Consider the following 21,431-nt stretch of genomic DNA (forward strand, 5'->3'; position numbering starts at 1 on the left):
AAAAAGTTATAATAAAATTACAAATACATATTAAAACTTTATACATCAATTTCATAGCTCAGTGTTATTACTATTAGTTTGGGAAAAATGACATTAACACGTGATGTATTCTAATTTCTGATTTCTAAAAAAATAAAGAGTTATGTTTTTTTTTTTGGAGAACGAAATTTTCATTAATCCAAAACCAAACAAATACATACACAAAAACAGGATCACGTTCAAACCCCGATGTTGCATCAGTGGAAGGACGGTTATGCTATAAAGTATTTGACAAAAAAAATTAAATTTTCTAGATAGTTTTTTTTGACAAAAAAATTATTTTAGGTTAGTTTTTTTTTTTTTTTTTTTTTAAATTTTTTATTTTTTAAGTGAGCTTTTTAAAGGTAGTTTCTAATATTTTTTCATTTATTAAATCGTAAAAGCTCATTAAAGCATGCTTTAATTGAAAATATTGATAAGAAAAGTAGCAAAAGAAGAGGAAGAAAGCAAACATGGAAGCTCTAGTAGCATCTTACGGCGATTCCGATCCCGAGTCGGACTCAGAACCATACTCGGAGTCGACTCCACAACCCGCCGTTCCACCGCAGAATCCGGTGCCTCCGCCGCCGGTATCTCTGCTAATCCCACCCAATTCTCTTTTTGGTAACCTAAATGCTCCTACTTTTGCCTTTATGTTGCCATTTCAAATTTTCTAGTAAGTGTTTTAATGGGTCATAGTTTTATGGGTTTTAGGTACGGTAGATACATTGCAGCCGATTCAACCCAACAGGGTTCGGAGCTTTCCTCATGTAGATGGCAACTACGCTTTACATGTTTACATTCCAGGTTTCTTTCTCCTTTTTGCCTCTGATTTTTATTCCTGTCAGTGGGTACGGCTTCATTTTCATCACTTTATACTTGATTGATTGATTATGAAATGAATGCCTTTGGTGTTCTTTTGTTGTAATTTTGCTCTATTAGATCATAGCTTTTTTTTGGGGGGGGGTTTCCGATTGCGACAAAGAAGGCAACATTGTCTCATTGATATGTACTCCTCAATTGGAGCTTGAATGGACTTTTTTTATTAGTAGTAGGCTAGAGAATCACTATTGGGGAAAGGAATTAATCCCTTTTGCAAGCGGTGAGAATCAAACCCCATGTCACATGGGTGAAAGGAAAACCATTAGGCTAACCCTAGATTCTCGGAGCTTTAATGGAGTTGCGAAATTGTGAGTGGAAGTGATGTACAAAATTTGTTGGAACAAAATAAAACTTAACTTAATAGGCGTGACAAATATTCTTGGAGAATAAGTACTACATAAGTGAATTTCTTGTAAGAAATATTAATACTAGAGAGTTCTGTACTTTTATAAGCTATGTTACTTGTGTTATTTTTTTTTGACACTTTGACATTGATAGCATGATAAGGAAACTTCAAACCTTAAGTTTGGGGATCAAAACCATGAATTTTTTACATAATATACCGGTGTTTAGCACTTGTAGGAGAACCACGAGCCATATTACGGAGTACCATATACAATCGACATGTGAAGATATTAAGATTTATTAGTAAAAATGGGTGTTGTATGAAGTAGATAGACCGTTTTGATCAATGGAAGAGATCATTACCCCTTCTTTGTAGTTGACTTCTTATTTAGTACTTTGTTTGTGTTGTAGCTCTCAATCTTAAGAGAACCACCATAATTTGGCTTTTAGGTGTTGGTGTGGACTATTAGGATTGTGCCCTTTGATATCATTAGCGTAATTGTTATGAGATACTGTCTGTTGTAAGGTGTGTTATGGGAAAAGACCATGATCATCCCTTTTTATCCTAACAATTGTTAGTGGGTGTTGGGAGGTGGTTATATAGGTATAACCCCGAATAAGACCTCTTTATGTTGTAAGATCTGGGTGCTTTTAGGAGGAAAGCCTTAATTTATTAAAACAAAAGGCGATGCCTCTTCATTATATGAATTACCTACAAGGATTCCGAAAGTTCACTACATATATAGGAGTAGGCAATATTGACTTGCCTACAGTCTGTCTTTGCTATTGCTCGAGATCATAATTGCGAGGAATATAATTGTTTTATTTATGCTTTAGTTGTTTCTTTGTTTTTTATCGTTGTCACTGCTGAAGTGCAATGTAGATAAAATTCATTGCAGTTCATGTTCCACAACCTGCAAGGAAAGAAGCTTCTCAGTTCTTGAAAAAAGTCTCATTGAAAGTTCCTGGTCTTCATCTCGTGGATGCTGACATCCCACTTGATGCTCTTCTAAATGACGGTCAAAAGTTTGAACACGTTACATTAGGGAGGGAATTTCATATAAGTTTAGGAAGGACTATACCAATTAGAGTGCATCAAATTGACTCAATCATCACCAAGCTACGTCAGAAGTTAAAACATCAGAAGCAGTAAGCTTTGTATTTCTTTGTTCTAATAATGCCTTTTTCTCATGCATTCTAAGCGATTCAGTTTGTAAATTTGTTTTCTTGAACATTTGCATTTGTATTTTTTGTGTCAGGTATTTGATTGACTTCAATAAATGGGAGGTATTTGTCAACGATGATAAAGCACGTACCTTTCTGTCACTAGAAGTCACTACAGGTGGCTTGCCAGAGGTAACATAGTCATGTAATAATTATCTATAATGGTGCGTGCTGTTTGTTACACTCCCCCTAAAAAGCAACAAATTCCGCCAAAAACAGGAAAAATTTATAGATATGGGATTTGAAAAAGGGCGGAAAATAACCTTGCACTTGATGGAAATTGGTATTGTAATTTATTTTCTCATTCTGGTATCTTAGTTTTAAAAAGTGTATTTGAGGCTGCGGTAACAGAGGATCTCCTCAGTTTGGCGGAGCAGGGTACAACTTGCGCATTAAAGCGCAAGTTTGGGCCACATTTTTTAAATTTAGTTGCTGTAATTGGCAAAAGGTCTAAAGTTAGTATCTTTAATTGACAAAAGATTTCGTTAGTAGTTGATTGAAAAATCCTACTTTCTAAATTTGTAGATTGAAAATTCGTTCTTTTTGAATTTGTGATGGAATGAAAATTGTGGTATTCTTTGGAATTTTCTGCTCATTACCTAATTTTCCAGACTTTTTTTATTGAACTTCTTTGATCTTATGAAGTTCTTACCGCTGCTAAGGTATGACTTAAGAGATCAGTTAGCACCATTGTGAAAACATATTTATTCACCCGCCATCGATTGCCATCTTCAATTGTCTTCATTCAGTAGCTAGCCGACGGTTGCTGCTGCTTCTTCCATCTCTAATCTTTCTTCCAAGAGTCTGAGCGGTTTGAATAATTGTCTTCCTCAACTGAAACCTTTTGATCTTTGAGTTTCAACTTTCAACAATGAAAAACCTTTAAAGTTTAATGATGAAGTTCAAAGCTTGATCTTTCTACTCATGAAAATTGTACTACTAAGATTTTAATACTTTCTACTTTCTTCCCTTTGGAACGGTGTCATACTATGCTTCTACATCCACTTGTTCTTCACCCAGTTCTTGTTCTTCGGTTTATTTATCGAAGTATATCATCTTCATCAATTAAATCCCACATCAGTGTTTCTACTAATTCTGCTGTAATTTTCTCTCTCTCTTTGAAACCAAATTTCTGTATTGTGTTATTTAATTTTGTTGATTTTCCATGTTGGGTTTTTGATTATTCTGTCATATTAAAGGAACAAATTAATAATTTAATTTGGTAGATTGGTCAAGTATCTTCATGCTTAGTACTCGTATGTTTGCACGAACGAGTATCTTAATAATTGGAAATTACTGTTTATATTTTTGCTTTTTCCGGGTGTAAATTGTTGAATAATGTTAAAGTTTTGGACTGTCAGATTAACGTGCCGTGCGTGAGATATCAATGAATGATTCATCGATGATTTTGCTTGTGTTCTCTCAGCTAGTTTCCTTTCTCGTGTGAACTTTTTCTTTAAGATGACATTGACGTTTTCAGCTATGTTGCAGATAACTAAGCAGATTCAAGCTGTTAACGAAGTCTATAGGCTTCACAATCTTTCCGAATTTTATAAGGTTATCACAGAATACCCATTTAGTTTTAGTTTTATAAGCCATTTCGTGTGGCTATCGAGTCCTTTTATTCTCTATGCTCTAGATGCAAGCGCAACATCTAACGCTCGATACTTTTGCAGGATCCTCGACCGCATATATCATTAACATGGGCATTAGGTGATGTCAGTGATTCGCTGCAGCGAGTAGTAGAAGAGACGATGAAACATCTGAATGCCGCAGGTTCATTACAGAAACGGGTTTTCAGTGTTAAATTTGGTGGTATAGATTGCAAGATCGGCAACAAAACCTATAAAATATGCAAATTACAGAATGAATGATAAACGAAGTTTTTGGTGAAATCTCAGTGGGACGTAACTCGTGATCTCGGATCTGTTTCGAGTTTAGTCCGAGTCCCTGGAGTTGGAACATACTAAGTAATGCGATCTGTTTCCATGGAAGTCAACATAGCCAAAAATGGTAAGACATACTAAAAATAGGAATTTGGAAAGGATGACTAATGTGGTGTCCATGTTATTAGATATTGTAGATTTGAGATCATATGTAGGGATTTAATTACATTTGTTTCGGATATGATTAGCTGGAGAACTGAAATCTATTAAATGATTTTTGTATTTGATTAATTAAGATGAATAAATTACAAGTTTTGGGAGTATATTCCTTATATTTGTTGTAGTTCTAGTTTATATTTATATATATAATAATGCACAAAATATTATGACAGATAATCAAAGACTTTTTTAAATTATGAATAAATGGTGTTTCGGTTCATTCAATTTAAATGCACATAAATTGTTGTATGAAACAGTTTTACGAGATAGCTTATCTCATACTTATTGTGAAAATATAAGTTTTTTATTTGAGGTTGTTTACTGTGAAATATTCTCTCACAAGAGTAACTCTTAAATGCAAAATTTTGTAATAGAAGACTAATGAGGATGATTTCTAATATTTATGGGAAGTATTCAATAGCATGCAATCTACTTCATATTAAGAGATCAATCTATAAATATATTATGTTCGCTAATTTTGAGGAAAATTATGGGATAATAATAATAATAATAATAATAATAATAATAATAATAATAATAATAATAAACTCTTGTTGACGTAAAGAAATTATGAATTAATCAAATTTTGATACTTCCTTCATTTTGAAGATATATTTGTATTTAATTAAAAAAAAATGAAATTATATGATAAAAAGGTAAAACACATTTTTGGGAGGTAGGACAAAGAGAGTTTTTTTATTTTTATTTTATTTTATTTATTTATTTTTTTTATGGGTGGACCAAGAGAGTATTAAGTGTGAGATTTAATATTTAACATAGGATTAGTTGCTGTTATTTAAAAAAAAAAACTAAAATAATCCTATATTTTCATGATTTTCATATAATATCCCGTTTATTGATTAACCGTGAATAATCCAAACTTTAGGGTACATTTGTCTAAAGTAAACCCGTCACTGGATGACTTGCTATAGCAAGTTTTATTTTTTTAAAAAAAAGATAAATTAAAATAAAATGTCGAAAAAAATAGTAAAAAAATGTTGAAAAAAATTTATGATTTTTTAATGTAAATTTTCAATGTTTTCTCTAATTTTACATTAATTTTTATTTCTTTTGTGGTAAATTACCTATAAAAGCAGTTTAGTGGTTATCCAAGTTTACTCTAGAAAATAACCCCTACAGTTGGTATTATTCATGGTTAATTGATGGAATTATTATAGAAAAATTATGAAAATATTTAATTATTCCAAGTAATTTTTAATTCCTTTAAAATAAATATGTGTCAGAATGTAAGTTTTTAAAATTAATACTGTTTTAAATCTTTTATTTGCTGTTTTTGTCTATTTCTAAAATTGTTAGAAAATCAATGACCTATATTTCTTTTGCTAAGAGTACAATTCGTCAATTTGTGTGCATCTTAAAGGCAAAGAAGAAAAAAATATTTTATAAAAAAGTAAAAGAAATATATAAGTAAAATGAAATTATAAGATTTTTTTAAAAAAAATTTTAAGTTAGATTTGTTATGAAAATTTTTAAAAAATATATATGTTGTGATAAAAACAAAACCAAAATTCAAAACAAGTATTAAATGCCTAGCATAAAGAAAAAGGAGTATTAGATTAGATTATTGAAGGTTAAGTTAACGTTAAATATCACATGTCAATTCAAACAAAAAGAAAGTTTTATTTTGCCTACCTATCTTTTTCCACATCGAAAAAATAAGAAAAATCTCCATCAACCATTTTTAATTTTTTCCTTTTTTATTTTGCATTATTTTTAAAGTAAAGTTTTTCTCATCATAATTTCTCGTAATTCGAAAAAATGTAAAATAAATAAGAGATAAAAATAATCATTTATTAATATTTAATTCGAATAACTTTGTCAAATTTTCATATTTGAAAATAATTTTTACTATTTTCTTTTATTTTCAATCACATATTTTCATTTCAATCATGTTCAGATATTGATATACCTTTCTACTTTTCAATATTTTTATTTTGAATGATATTCTTAACATATAACAAAAATATTAATTAATAAACAAAACTTCTTATTATTCTATGAAAACAATCCCTAAATTGATATTGTATATGATTAATATTATTGTAGAAAAATTAACAAAAATTCTATTATTTTAAAGTATAAAAAAAATTCTCAAAAAAAATCTTAACTCAATGCAGTCTTAAAATAATTATTTTTATAGTTAAAATAAAACTTATATTATAATCTTAAAGGGAACATCTCACAAATAATCTAATTATATGGACTCAATCTGATAAACACAATATGGTTCAAAAGGAGCTCAATAAAAGTAAATAAATGAAGACAGCCATCAGACCGACTGAGTAGTGACCCATTGAAGGATAGGTGACAGGTCTGCTCTGTCATCGTCGATACTCTAATCGTCTCAATCTCTCCTTAAATTCCTCACATTTCCTTGTTTTCTTTGCTCTTACAAGTACAAAAAAAGCTCGAATACCAATGGCTGATACTCAAGGAAAAGTCATCACCTGCAAAGGTAACTCTTCTAAATTCTCTGTATTTCCTCTTTCATTTTATTATGGTTATGATGTTCATAATGATCTGTGTTAATAATGGTTAGCGGCGGTTGCTTGGGAACCCAACAAGCCCCTTTCCATTGAAGATGTCCAGGTTGCTCCGCCGCAAGCCGGTGAAGTTCGAATCAAAATCCTTTTTACTGCGCTTTGTCATACTGATGCCTACACTTGGAGTGGAAAGGTTTATTACTTTTTTTCTCTTCATTTCTCCATTTTAGTTGTTTTTTTTGATGGGTTTTTGTTATTTTGATTATTTATTATTTGGGTTTAATTGGTTTTGATTATTGTTTGCTTAGATTTTTCTTGATTTGAATGTTGGATGGTTGCTGATTATTGCATTCAAAAGGGAATTTGGGTTGTGGGTTTTTTAGTTAACCTTCAGTTCGTGTGACTGAAAGGTCATGGTTCAATGGAGATTCTGAGCATGTTCAACATATTCTACTAAAAATTAGGGCATATTAAATTACATAGTATGTAATTTGTGTTAAAAGAATTTATCAATTTTTGTTCTTGTTAGTGAATTTTTGTTCTGCCTCTGGTTCAAGTTGATATTACGACACTGTGGTGGGACTCCTAATCGGAGCCTCGATTAAACCTTCAATATTGGTGATGGTGGTCTTAAAAGTCTTGAATTTTGAATTGTTAATGGGAATATTCACTTCATTTGTCAAATTAATCACCCTAAAAAAATGTCAATGTTTTCTTCCTGCCTTTTTTGATACTTTCTCTTAAACAAAAAGTAACATTACGTTTATCTATGGACTTACCTCATCTTGTAGTGTTGTCAATTTTGTTTCTTCACTAGGGAAAGTTACTAATTTTTTTGTAAAAACCTATTACCTATGCCATTCACACCAGAAAGGCAAAGATTTATTGCATGTTGGATTGGAAAACTAAGTCATGGATGCTTTTGTTGGGGTTTTCCCTCTGTAGTTCATATTTTGTTTTGCCGAAAGCTTAGTTCGTTGTGCAAAAGTGGAAACTCACCCTCTAAGGGGAATCATTTGATGCATTGGCATGCATTTTGATATCAATACAACATTCCATTACCCCACCACTAAGTGGCTCCCACCAAGAATGGGATTTGGGAGGGTCGGATGTATGCAATCTTACCCTTTTTAAATTATGAAACTAACAAAGGGGTTATTATCTGATTGACCCTTGGTAGCTAATGTCAGTGCACATGATTTAATGAGCCATTTTGATATCAATGTATATCATAAAATACCCCTAGTCACATGTGGATTAAATTGGTGGAATTGCTGATCTGCAAACAGATATGGATACCTTTGGAATTGTAACAACTTTAGGCTTCAATTTTCTTCGACATAACTACATTATAAGGCATATATGAAAAGGTGCTCATTTTGATGGGGAAGTGTCTTTTAGGTATAACTTGTTGATGTATAATAATGGTTACGCTGTGGTAAGTTCAGTTGGATGTGGAGTATAAATCCCCTTAATTAATCGAAAAAAAACTAAATGACATGATAAGAAGAAAGGTAATGTATAGTTTGGACCAAATGAATGCTGTCATGTAGGATTAAATGCGGATTATGATTAGGCAGTGCAGTGTGAATTCACATTGATCATTGATGCTTTGCCATGCTGTACCAACACCAATGGTGTTACAACATTACTGATTTAGGCGACATGTACGATGGCTGATGTTATCGTTTTGAATCTTGATCAGTAAAGAGTCTCTAGATTTTCGCAATGTGCTTGAAACTTAACTTTCATTATTCATGACGTCACAGGACCCTGAAGGTCTCTTCCCATGTATTCTTGGCCATGAAGCTGCAGGGTATGTGCTTTTAAAAATGGATGGATTTTTTGTCATTGTTGTTTTAGTGTTCATGATCAAACTTAGCCTAAACGTCATTGATGTAGAATCGTGGAGAGTGTCGGTGAAGGTGTCACAGAAGTGCAACCTGGAGATCATGTTATTCCATGCTACCAAGCAGAGTGCAGAGAGTGCAAATTCTGCAAGTCAGGGAAGACAAACCTCTGTGGAAAAGTACGAGCAGCTACTGGAGTTGGTGTTATGATGAATGATCGCCAGACTCGTTTTTCCGCTAATGGGAAACCTATCTATCACTTCATGGGAACTTCAACATTTAGTCAATACACCGTAGTACATGATGTTAGTGTTGCGAAAATTGATCCACAAGCTCCTTTGGAAAAAGTTTGCCTTCTTGGTTGTGGTGTACCGACAGGTATGGAGCTTTCATAAATTGCTACATACTTGAATACTATTCTCATATCATGCTCTTCTCTCTTATTTCTATTATGATCTGTTGGTTGATGAGAGTTGATCAATGTTCTACCTTATCATCACACAAATTATGTATAACAAATTTACTGTACTGTATTAGGCTAGATTTAGTAGACATTACATTAGTAGTATTCCTTATTGTGATTATCATGGAGATTTTGAGTTCTTTAAACAGACCTTTGATATGGTTCGTAATACACACATATCATTAAAACATGATGCAGGATTGTATCATATTGAGTACCTTTATCTTCTCTGTGATGAAATACAACAACGATGCCAAAGCCATAATCCCATCAAGATGGCATCAACTGTTGGAACCAATATGCTAATGATTTGTTAAATAATTGACTTTAGAAATCTTTCTGCTTGTGCGATTGGTGTTGAAGAGCATGCTCTTCAGATTTATTCTTGATCAAGTTCAATGCCAAGAGTGCGTTTCGCCGTGTAGAAAAATTGACGAGGGTTTTTAAGAGAATGAAAAGGGAGAAAACCGCTGTTGATTTTTAGAAGGGATTACCTGGAACACTGGGCCATCTGCTTTAATGTGTTTTCTCATTTTCCTTTGTAATCAAGATGTTTGAACCTGCTGTAACATGATGTCCTCCAGAAGATCTAACTCAGTGTAAAATTCGTGATTTGCTCAAAATGACCTTAAGGCCTAATATATCCCAAAAACAACTTTGCTTCCAGATCAGGTGACCATGCATTTCTATTTGCCAAGGTCATGCCAAATCCTAGTCTTATATGATGAAACATCACATATTACCTTTTGGTGTAGACCTTTAAATATCTATGGTTAGATAGGATAGGGCCGCTAGGCTACCTTTAGCCTTGTTTTTCTTGTCAATGCTTTCTTCTGTCCATTAGCGATTGGCGCATCATGGAAGAGGGAGCTAACTGACTAGTTCATTAGTTGGTCTACATTGAAATAGCCTAATAGGTTTGTTGGGATTTTCCCTTGTTCCCTCTTGCGGTGCTTGTTCCTTGCTGCTATTTCCCGTATGCTCGTCTAGTGTCTACCCACCCCCATCTTATATTAGGTACTTACTAAACAAAGACCGGAAGCATCATGGCTCATATTAAGGAAAACACTTTCCTGCAGGTCTTGGAGCTGTATGGAACACTGCAAAAGTAGAGCCTGGGTCCAACGTTGCTATTTTTGGTCTTGGAACTGTAGGCCTAGCTGTAAGTTTTTAGTCAACCATTTATATTATTATCAACTTTCAAGTGATTTTATTCTCCTGAATGATATTTCGTCGGCTACAACAACAGGTTGCAGAGGGTGCTAAAACTGCTGGTGCTTCACGGATCATTGGTATCGATATTGACCCCAAGAAGTTCGACGTAGGTATTGCCTTCATTCTATCTTGCAGATCATCAATATCTCATATATTCCCGGTATCAATGCATGTTACACCTCTAATACTTCTTCGGGTCAGGAGTTCGTTGAGTTCATCCTTTATACTTCATATTTACCAAGTTCTATCTATGTTGCAGCTAAACGTTTCGGAGTGACAGAATTCGTGAACCCAAAGGATCACGACAAGCCCATTCAACAAGTGATTGTGGATCTAACTGATGGAGGAGTTGACTACAGTTTTGAGTGCATCGGAAATGTCTCCGTGATGAGAGCGGCTTTGGAGTGTTGCCATAAAGTAAGTTTACATCTTATTTTGTATCGTCGTCATCAAGGAATACGCTTGACGGTCTTACTTGTTTGCTTGGGGAAAAATATTTGCAGGGGTGGGGAACATCCGTTATTGTGGGTGTTGCAGCCTCGGGTCAGGAGATTTCTACTCGTCCATTCCAACTCGTGACTGGCCGTGTTTGGAAGGGAACAGCTTTTGGTGGTTTCAAGAGCCGATCTCAAGTACCATGGCTCGTTGAGAAGTACATGAAGAAGGTAATTTCTCCAAAACAAGACAAATAAAGATCATACCGCCTTTTCTGTTTGTCAACTTGTCAATATATTTTGATCAATGTGCAGGAGATTAAGGTTGATGAGTACATAACTCATAACTTGGGCCTCGGGGACATCAACAAGGCTTTTGATCTGATGCATGAAGGTGGTTGCCTCCGCTGTGTGTTATCTGTGCACGACTAAATCATTTAGTTGAGTCGTCATAATTTAACTATACACAAAACACCGTTATGGCTGTCTATGACGTTTTTCTTTCCTAGTTACAGTATGCTTTGCTGAATGAGGCGACATGAAGCAAAGGAAAACTATTCATGTTGATGTGTTTAAACCCGTGTTTGAACCTTATTCGGAAAATGTTATAGAACCGATTGTATTAGGCGGGATATGGAGTAAAAACTTTACATAAGTTGGCATGGTTCAGTACAATTTATAATATGCCATCCTTTCAATTGAATGTTTAAGTGCTTCTTATTACATCTTTATCATTCATTCCCTTGTTTCATGCATGTTCTGTTTGTAAAAGAACATTTTTTTTCTTGTTTGAACTTTAATAAACAAGTTGATATATAATTAATCAATTTTAACGCACAAGTGAAAATTAAAACTAATTTATGCAATTTTTTTTTTCTTAATTAACATTTCCATTAGCTTAAGACTAATCCCGTGGAATATTTCACGTTTGCCATGTTTGGTCATCATTGATCACTTCTTGTCATGCACTTATGCTTATGAGTTTATTATAGTCAAAGAAAGAAGTCTTTAATGACTTTTATCACCAGTCTCTTTGAGAGTGACGGTCTTTCATACCCAGTTCATTAAAGTTTAATGTCTACTCTTACTCTATATTTTTCTTTATGGGCCGATCCAATCAGATATAATCTCTCAAAAAGACCGCTTCTCACAAAAATTTGTGAAATTTAAATAGAAGTATATTGTATTTAAACTTTTTAATTTTTAACCTGACTTATAAGTCCAATAGAACTCAATTCGATCAAAACATGACCGTCCCAAAACATTTTCAAAAACATTTGGTAAATTGTTGAGTTTGGCATCAATATTTTCGAGTTATAATTTACAATATTTTCGAGTTTGGCATCAGCTTTTTAGAATTAATATAAAGCAAAAATTAAAAAAAAAAAACCTTGCAGCATCAGTAGAAAAAAATACCTAAGGTAACCTTACAAATTCCAAGGCCATGATATAATAACAATTTATCATGATATAATACCTATCTTAAAACCCCACTTATCATGATATAACTCCAGTTTATCATGATATACTACCAATTTATCATGATATAAATGCCATTTAAATCGATCCTAATATCTACTTACAGTAACAAAACGTCAACTTAGATCAGAATAAATATCAATTTAGAATATATGTCCAACTTAGTCCTAATATCTAATTATAGTAACAAAACTGCCAACTTATAACATCTTATATATCAATATAGAATAATTATTTGTTCAACTTGCCTTCATATAATAGCTACCTATATTAGATTTAATACCAATTTAAAGGTATTTAAAAACAAAATATATAATACCTAATTCATGATTAAGAGGTTAACATATATGAAAATGATGACATACTCTTAATACACTGAATCAAATTCAATGTTGATGAACTTGGTGAAAAAACAAACACAAGTTCTATGAATAATAAGTGTTTAAATCAGAAAATGCACATCAATTGTTAGTCGGAGTTGTTAGTTTCTAAAAACAAGTTGCTCTGGCCTACTCTTCTTAGCTTGCTCCATCTACTCTTTTTTCACGAGCTTTGTCTTTTTCATTTGTTCCTTCTTCGCAAGCTTTGCCCTTTCCATTTGCTCTTTCTTTTTTTGCTTCTCCATTTCTATGTGCTCCTTCTTTTCTCTTGCACGGATGGAATTGATCAACGGTAAGTGTTTTTTCTTGTCTTTGGCAAAGTATTTAGCATTGCGTATCAGATCGTCTCTACTCTTGTTCAAATCACTTAGCAAAATCCTTGTGCATACCATAGCACGGTACAGTCTACGATCACATAGCTGTCAAAAAGGAAAAAACATATCACATTCTAAATGCAAATTTATAACAACATAATGTCAATTTGTGTCAGTCATAATGCCAAATCCCATTCATACCAATATAGCAACAGCACATCAATCTAATTGTACAAAATTTAAGAAGTAGTTATATTTAAAAGGTAAAAGGAATGTTTTAACCTCGAAAAACGGTTCTATATCAACATATCCCTAATACTGCTCCATAAAGTACGCAAGATAGAGTCCACAATCAAAGCTATCATCGCATACAGTCCACGGCAACCCATCTCTGATCTTGTAATTTAGAACTGCATCAGCCTCCGGATGCCCTACACACTCAAAGAAGTCAGAAAAAATACCACGCTACAAGAAAAACAAAACAAAAGTTACAATATTTACCAAATTTTTCAATGTAATAAAAAAAAGAAACACATAAACAGTAATTCTTCCACTAATAAGGTATTACGTACCAATGTCATTGTCACTTGAATTGCTTGCTCACTATCAGGTCAATGCACATTATCGAAATAGCAGACCTCTTGTTTTAAGCAGTCAATAACAACCAGCATGTAGTGATCTACCCGTTGATAGGGTACGAAAAACTGAATTAAAATAGAAAATGTGTTCAAAATTCAAGAAATACTGATTAAACCTACTTCTGAATTACATTTATGTAGTGCTTACCATATTTTGTTTTTTAATTTGCACGAAAAACTGTAATTCAACCCACTCCCTGAATGCCCCGATGATCTCGTCATAAACGGCGCTCTGAGATAGGCCCTCTGCAGTCCCTTTTATATAACGTGCAAGAGAAAACTACAACGCAATAATATATAACATATGTAATCCCAATTTACTATATTATAATACGCATCTCTAATTTTTTAATGCCAATTCCCAATTTATATATTTTATAATGAATAATATTAATACCAACTTATCATAATATAATCCCAATTTCAATATATTTAAATGCCAGTTTCAATACATTTAATCCCAACTTTTATATATATATATATATATATATATATATATATATATATATATATATATATATATATATATATATATATATATATATATATATTAAAATGCATCATATTAATAACAACTTATTATGATATAATCCTAATTTTAATATATTTAAATGCCAATTTCAATATATATAATCCCAACATATATATATATATATATATATATATATATATATATATATATATATATATATCTATATATATATATATATATATATATATATATATATATATATATATATATATATATATATATATATTATATTGCATATTATTAAAACCAACTTATCATGATATAATCTCAATTTCAATATATTTAAATGCCAATTTTAATATATTAAATCTCAACTTGTATGTATTATAATGCATAATATTAATACTAACCTATCATGATATAATTCCAATTTTGAACAATCTTAATTCCAACTTAATCCCAATTTCAATATCTTTAATGTCAATTTATAAGTTGGATCATCTTTTACTGTTCTTAATACGAACATAGCATGATATAATCCAAATTAGCAAATTCTTAATCCCAATATATCATCAACATTCTAAATAATGTGTAACCAAAAAAACTTACACATTGGCTGCATCCAAACAGGTAGATTTCACTAGTGGAAAAAACCTTATATGTTGCGCAACATATGCTGCGGTTTTACAAAAACGCAGCATAAAAGTAGTAGAAAATTAGGCAAAAAAAAAGGGTATATGTTGCGATTCTCAAAAAACCGCAACATATACTCTTTTTTTTTGATAAAATCCCGCCTTCATTCATACAACACATTTAAAACCCACGAAAATATATTATCTGTTTTCAAAACGCGCCTTACTTCGACATTTGCTCATTTCTCTCTTCATCTTCTTCAACCCCCTTCTTCAACCCATGAAAATTTGTTGTTCTTCCTCTTCTTCTTCTTCTTCTTCTTCAACCTTTAATTTCTTCAAAACCCATGAAAATTGTTGTTGTTGTTGTTCTTCTTCTTCTTCAAAACCCACATAATTGTTTAGGGCTTCGTTTTTTTGAGGTATAATTTCTTCTTCAAAACCCACGAAAATTATTGTTGTTCTTTTTTGTTTTTTTAGTTTTTCAAGTTTCATGGTGTTTTAGGGCTTAGTTTTTGTATACTAGTTATGTGAATCTCACTTAGGTTTTTTTGATGGTAATGGTATTTATTATTGTCTTCGTTTTTTGATGCAAGGTATGCGAAGGTATGTGAAGCTATTGTTAGAAGCATACAATATCAGGGCTTTTTAAACAATCTAAGGTATAATTTCTTTAACCTTTTAGTTTTTCAAGATTCATGGTATTTTAGGGTTTATTTAAACTTCAACCTTTGAACATATGTTGTGCATAAGTTTGCTTTGTGTATAAGTATGAATTTGTTTTGGATTAAATCATGGATTGTTTTTATTATGTGAATCTAAGTTTGTAATTCTAAGTTTTGTAAAACATCTAAGTTTGTTTTTGTTATGTGAATCTAAGTTTGTAATTTTTAGTTTTGTAAACAATCTCATCTAAGTTTGTTTGTGTTATGTGAATCATAGTTTGTTTTTGTTATGGATTAAATCATGGATTGTGCTTTAATGTATTGTTTTGGTTATGTGAATCTAAGTTTGTAATTCAAAGTTTGTTTATGTCATGTGAATCTAAGTTTGTAATTCTAAATTTGTTTTTGTTATGGAGTAAATCACAGGTTGTCTTTTTATGAATTGTTTTTGTTATGTGGATTAAATCATAGGTTGTACAGCGAACTTCTCATTTTTTGATGCTAGTTATGTGAATCTCACTTGGAATGTTGGTAATTTGACTAGTTGATGGATATATGATGATAGAAGAATTATAGTATTGTGCATGTATAAGTATGAATTTTAAGTTTTAGACATATTGAAATTGTGTTGTATTTGATTGCAAACAATAGTAAGTTGTATAAGTATGAATTTTAAAGTTTAAGGCATATTATTTTTGTTGTAAAATTAAGCTTGGTATGTACAACGAATTGCTTGGTAATTTGGATGATTTTGCCTATGATTGTGGTGTGTTAAGTGGTGATTTTAGAAAAAATTTTAATATATATATATATATATATATATATATATATATATATATATATATATATATATATATATATATATATATATATATATATATATATATATATATATATATATATACTGTTGAGCGATTTCATGTGTTTAGTTTGAATAAGTTAATTCGATATAAGTCGCAATATTAGTTTGAGTCATATTTTTTGTGATTTGCTTATGTTTTGTGTTTTGTTTAACTACGGTGTTGGATTTTCGTTCCTTGACATGCATCAAGTTATCGATGAAATGAAAGACAAGCTAGATCGATGCGTTTCAACCGAATTTTTGCGTAAGGTAGTAGATTGTACATGTATATAAATCTATAACATTAGTTTAGATTTTTCTATTTTGTATACAAACACACACACACACACAGATATATATATATATATATTATATGTTAATTTTGAGTTGTATATATATTTAAGTGATGATTAATTTGGATGATGATTGGTGATGATCGGGGAAATATTGAATGATCATTAGTGTAATAATTATTATTTATATAGTTATTAATATTTATTGGCGAATTAATATAAAATGAAAAAAAAAATAAAAATTGGGTTATATGTTGCGGTTCTCCTTGAACCGCAACATATAGTCTCTTATATGCTGCGATTCTGAACCGCAGCATATAATATTGTGTCATATGTTGCTATCACTGGTGCTGCATGTCAAAACCACAACATATTACGGGGATAAAACCGCAACATATAAGGTTTCGCTACCTTCTGTATATGCTCGACAGCATTTAGATACAAAGCCCATCAATCGATAACATTTGAGGCGATCTCGCCATTATTGTGCATCGACGGAACATCCCTCCGGTCCTTTAATAGCAATGTGGCATATGTGCATAAGACCTCTCTGTAAACGACATAACGTAATATTAAAATCACAAACAAAAAGTTAAATTGGAAAATGAAAGTACCATTAAGCCCATACCTTGGATCCATAGTTTCTTTGCACATTGCGTAATCAAGAATTAGAAGCTCAACCTCCTTTAAGTTTTTTAGGAATGGTAGATTCGTCTTAAAAATTCACTGGCGGGGACAAACTTTTCCACAGTAGAGCCTAAGTCCAAACTACATATCTTCGTTTAAGCTGACGGCACTGAAGTATTAACCTCATGACACTTCTCTTTGGAGGGCACTGGTGTAATATCCTTTTCCCTGGTCTCATCCTCCTGCACCACATCACCTTGGTGTACCCCCACATCAACAACACCCTTTCCCTTATCCACAGTAGGTGGTGTAACGTCTCTCGCTGGTTCAATGACCAGACCTGGAATTTCCTCCCTCACAACCAACTCTTCATGCACCTCCCTTGGGATCACATCTTCACGCACCTCCATTGGGAGCACATCTTCACGCACCTCCACAAGAACCTCCATCAGTGTCACCTTCTCATGCACCTCCCTCGGAAACACCTCTCCCCCCATGCTTCTTCGTCATCATTGCACATAACGCATCAACCGATGCAAGTCATTGTTGTTAAAAATTTCTTCAGATGGGTCAAAACAACGTCATCACTCGTCAGCGCATCAATGCCTTTCTTCGCCTTTGCATCAACAACCCTCTTGCAATAGGCATGAGTCATGACCTCAATATCTCTCTTCAAAACCAGCTCGGCAAACTCAAAATCCCTAAAAACCAAATGAATATTATAACAACTTACAATAACATAATCCCAATTTACATAGATAAAAACATCACTTACAATAACCTAATTCCAACTTATGATAAACATAATTCCAATTTACACATATTAAAACATCACTTAGAATAACATGATCTAATGTCAACTTATACTGGATCAAATGCCAAATAATACATATTAAATGTCAACTTATATATGTTAAACCCCAATTCTTAATACCAACATTTAAATATTTATTGCCAACTTATTTATGACATACACAGTTTTTTGACGAACTTACATGTTCTTAATGCCTAATTATATGGTATCTAATACCTATTAATAAATATTTAATGTCTATTTGAACCTTAAATATGAAAGATATGTACAGCAACAAAAATGACAAAAAAACCTACATCCATTGCCTTCCTCCTGATTTCGTCATCAGTTTCCCATCTTTCGTTGAGTTCGTAACTCAACAACCTTGTCGAAATTGGTTCATTTATTGGTAACTCCTGGACATGCTCTTCTTGTTCATCATTTACTGGCATCACTTCAACAGACGGGTTCACACCCTCTGCATCATCAAACCCCTTGCGCAATCCCCTTGCACCAGTCGCTATACTGGTGCGTGATTGACAGTCCCTCGAGCGCCATGAACGCTTTCCCAAAACCAGCAGCCCTTTCAGCCCCAAATCTAGTTTTAAGGAGCTTCTCACTCAGATGCTGAACTAGGGGCAAAGACCTAGGATACGGTCTCCCTGAAAAGGAAATCTATAATAATAGCAGACAAGTAATACAAGCACACATCTATTAACAAAATTTATGCGATTGTCTCCTTTCACACGGCGTACAGTGTCACACAAACTCTCTAAGGTGAAAGAACACCAATCAAAGGAACTTATCATAGCGGCATTAGAAATAGCGGAATACAGTGTCTTCTTGATCTTGAAATCAGGAAGAGGAGCTAACAAAATAGAGACGGCATACAATACAAATAGAAAATCATCCCCTCCATCAGGGAACCTCGTAAACAGGTGAGGGAGATGTTTCGCCCTCATCGCGTCTGGATTAGGAAACCTTAGAGTCTTAACCCATACATCATACCCGTTTTCATGTGTCGGGGCTTTTATTTTGATTTGATTGGTAGGATTTAACAGCAACCCAAATATATCAATACATCATCAGCGTTAATGACGTATCCTATATTGTTGGGTATATTCTGGATTCAGTTAACATGGCTAAAGTGAGAAACAAGGAATGGTATAATGCCATAAGGCGTTTTACCGCACTTGACCTTTAGCAATCCAGAAAATCCGATGGCATTCACATCACGAATTTGAGTCGGAGTGAGTGTAATTTCTTCTTTACCATTACCGAGGAAAAGATGTGGTTTGCAATTTGTGTAAATAGCTTTGTCAACACTGCATACAAAATGACAAACAATCAAAACTTGTATCATACTAAAATCTCAATTTACATTAAACTAATGTCAATTTATAAGTTATATATTGGCAATTTACACTGATCTAATGCCAAATTATATCACGCTAAACATGCATTTACAATAAATATCAATTTTCATCAAACTAATGCCAATTTATTTCGTATAAAATGTCACTTACAATAACCTAATCCCAACTTGCCATTTTATATTTGTTATAATGTCAACTTAGAATAAACTTAATACCAATTTGCACAAATTACAACATTCACTTAATCCCAATTTGCATAGATTAAAACATCACTTACAATAAACTTAATCCCAACTTCCCATTTTATATTGGATTAAATGTCAATTCATACCAAATATAATGTCAACTTAAAATAAACTTAATTCCAATTTGCACAAATTAAAACATCACTTACAAAAACCTAATTCCAATTTGCACAGATAAAAACATCACTTACAATAACCTAATCCCAACTTATGATAAATATAATTCCAACTTACACAGATTAAAACATCACTTATAATAACATGATCTAATTCCAACTTATACTATATTAAATGTCAAATAATGCATATTAAATGCCAACTTACATAACACTAAAGCCAATTTCTAACATATAAAGTTCCGATTTACAAAAAATAAACAAAACCCCCAATTTACAAAAATAAAATCCATCATCTTAAACTTCATCATATATCCCAACTTACAATAAACATGGGAATAGGGACACTCCCAGTATCCCACACAAGGCAGGGTTTGGGTGGGGGGTTTTTTATTTTCTTGAAAGATGCGGACAAATCATACTCGTTCCCCAAAGGAGGGAGTAAACCTCCATACTGATACCTGCGCCCAGTAGGGGTCGAACCTCAAACCTTCTGCTCCACATGCAGATGCTCTATCCATTGATCCACAAGCGCTTTTGGTACTTACAATACACATGCATAATCCCAATTTATAAAAAATAAAAACATAACCCCCCATTTACAATAGATCTAATGCCAATTTAGATAAGATCTAAAGTCGATTTACATATAAAAATTTTTTTTACTTACAATTCTTCATTTGTTTCCAATTTGACGTAGCATAGTTTAGCCTTCTTCCTTTTGGTTTTTGGGCTGGAACCTTGAACATCACCACTCGTTTTCGAATTTAAGTTTGGTCTTCTTAAATTTTTCATTGCAGATGCTAGGATTTGTTCATTATCTATGTGTAAAATCAAAAAATCATTAGAATTTTAGTTCATTAAAGAAGAGAAATTTGGTTATTAATGGAATAAAACAATCGAAATGGAGAAAAAAAAATTAACAACAACAAAATAAACCAAAATTGCATGCGAAGAAAAAAAATAAATAAAAAAACTACAATCTTACATATCTGTTTGTATATGAAGGAACTAAACAATGTCTTTGCTTCAAAAAAATGGCAAAAAGCACGAGTGTACAGGAGAAAGGAAACGAGATGAAGAAAGAAAAATGAAATGGCGACTCAAATGGTTGATTGAAACTGAAAATGTGAGGGGAAGAAACTGAATATGGAAGGGTTTTTTTTTTAAATGATAATTGCAGTTTTTGGGAGGGGAAATGACGCGTATTACAAGGGGACAAATCAAATGATGGGTTTGCATTTCCCAAATACAATAATCTGACATAAATTACATTAGAAACTACATAATTAAATAATTTCATATTATTTCTTTTTTTTTTTTAATTTGGGCCGGCCTATGACTGTCTTTTATAAGAATTTGTGTATAATTTATTCACTATGTTTTTGTCATTTTTTTATTTGAGTTAATATTACACAATCATAATTTAAGATTTTATTTTTAGCCTATTGTAATAAGGAACTTTAAATTTTAATTTTAACAATAAAAATTTATACAAGTTTTAAGTTATTCTATAGCAA

General features: G+C 32.3%; 2 protein-coding genes across 2 annotated transcripts; both read left to right on the forward strand.

Moving 5' to 3' along the window:
* The first annotated feature begins 412 nt into the window (after nt 1–412).
* On the forward strand, nt 413–4,748 carry LOC130813337 (uncharacterized). Its single transcript, XM_057679155.1, has 6 exons — nt 413–642; nt 733–825; nt 2,145–2,394; nt 2,505–2,601; nt 3,961–4,026; nt 4,146–4,748. Exons 1-6 carry the CDS (start codon nt 492–494, stop codon nt 4,341–4,343), a joined length of 855 nt encoding a protein of 284 aa, XP_057535138.1. The 5' UTR covers nt 413–491; the 3' UTR covers nt 4,344–4,748.
* Nucleotides 4,749–6,827: 2,079 nt separating this feature from the next.
* LOC130813185 (alcohol dehydrogenase class-3) lies at nt 6,828–11,743 on the forward strand. Its single transcript, XM_057678946.1, has 9 exons — nt 6,828–7,050; nt 7,135–7,271; nt 8,848–8,894; nt 8,981–9,306; nt 10,471–10,553; nt 10,641–10,716; nt 10,866–11,023; nt 11,110–11,271; nt 11,356–11,743. Exons 1-9 carry the CDS (start codon nt 7,014–7,016, stop codon nt 11,470–11,472), a joined length of 1,143 nt encoding a protein of 380 aa, XP_057534929.1. The 5' UTR covers nt 6,828–7,013; the 3' UTR covers nt 11,473–11,743.
* Nucleotides 11,744–21,431: the final 9,688 nt, after the last annotated feature.

Source organism: Amaranthus tricolor, chromosome 5 (genome assembly GCF_026212465.1).
Source record: "Amaranthus tricolor cultivar Red isolate AtriRed21 chromosome 5, ASM2621246v1, whole genome shotgun sequence".
NCBI lineage: Eukaryota > Viridiplantae > Streptophyta > Magnoliopsida > Caryophyllales > Amaranthaceae > Amaranthus > Amaranthus tricolor.

Excerpts from the sequence above, each read along its gene's own strand:
- LOC130813185 (XM_057678946.1), top strand. The coding sequence starts at position 7,014 with ATGGCTGATACTCAAGGAAAAGTCATCACCTGCAAAG. Across the intron at positions 8,895-8,980 it reads CTTGGCCATGAAGCTGCAGG|AATCGTGGAGAGTGTCGGTG; the intron begins GTATGTGCTTTT and ends TCATTGATGTAG. Across the intron at positions 11,024-11,109 it reads CTTTGGAGTGTTGCCATAAA|GGGTGGGGAACATCCGTTAT; the intron begins GTAAGTTTACAT and ends AAATATTTGCAG.
- LOC130813337 (XM_057679155.1), top strand. The coding sequence starts at position 492 with ATGGAAGCTCTAGTAGCATCTTACGGCGATTCCGATCCCGAGTCGGAC. Across the intron at positions 826-2,144 it reads TTTACATGTTTACATTCCAG|TTCATGTTCCACAACCTGCA; the intron begins GTTTCTTTCTCC and ends AATTCATTGCAG. Across the intron at positions 2,602-3,960 it reads CTACAGGTGGCTTGCCAGAG|ATAACTAAGCAGATTCAAGC; the intron begins GTAACATAGTCA and ends GCTATGTTGCAG.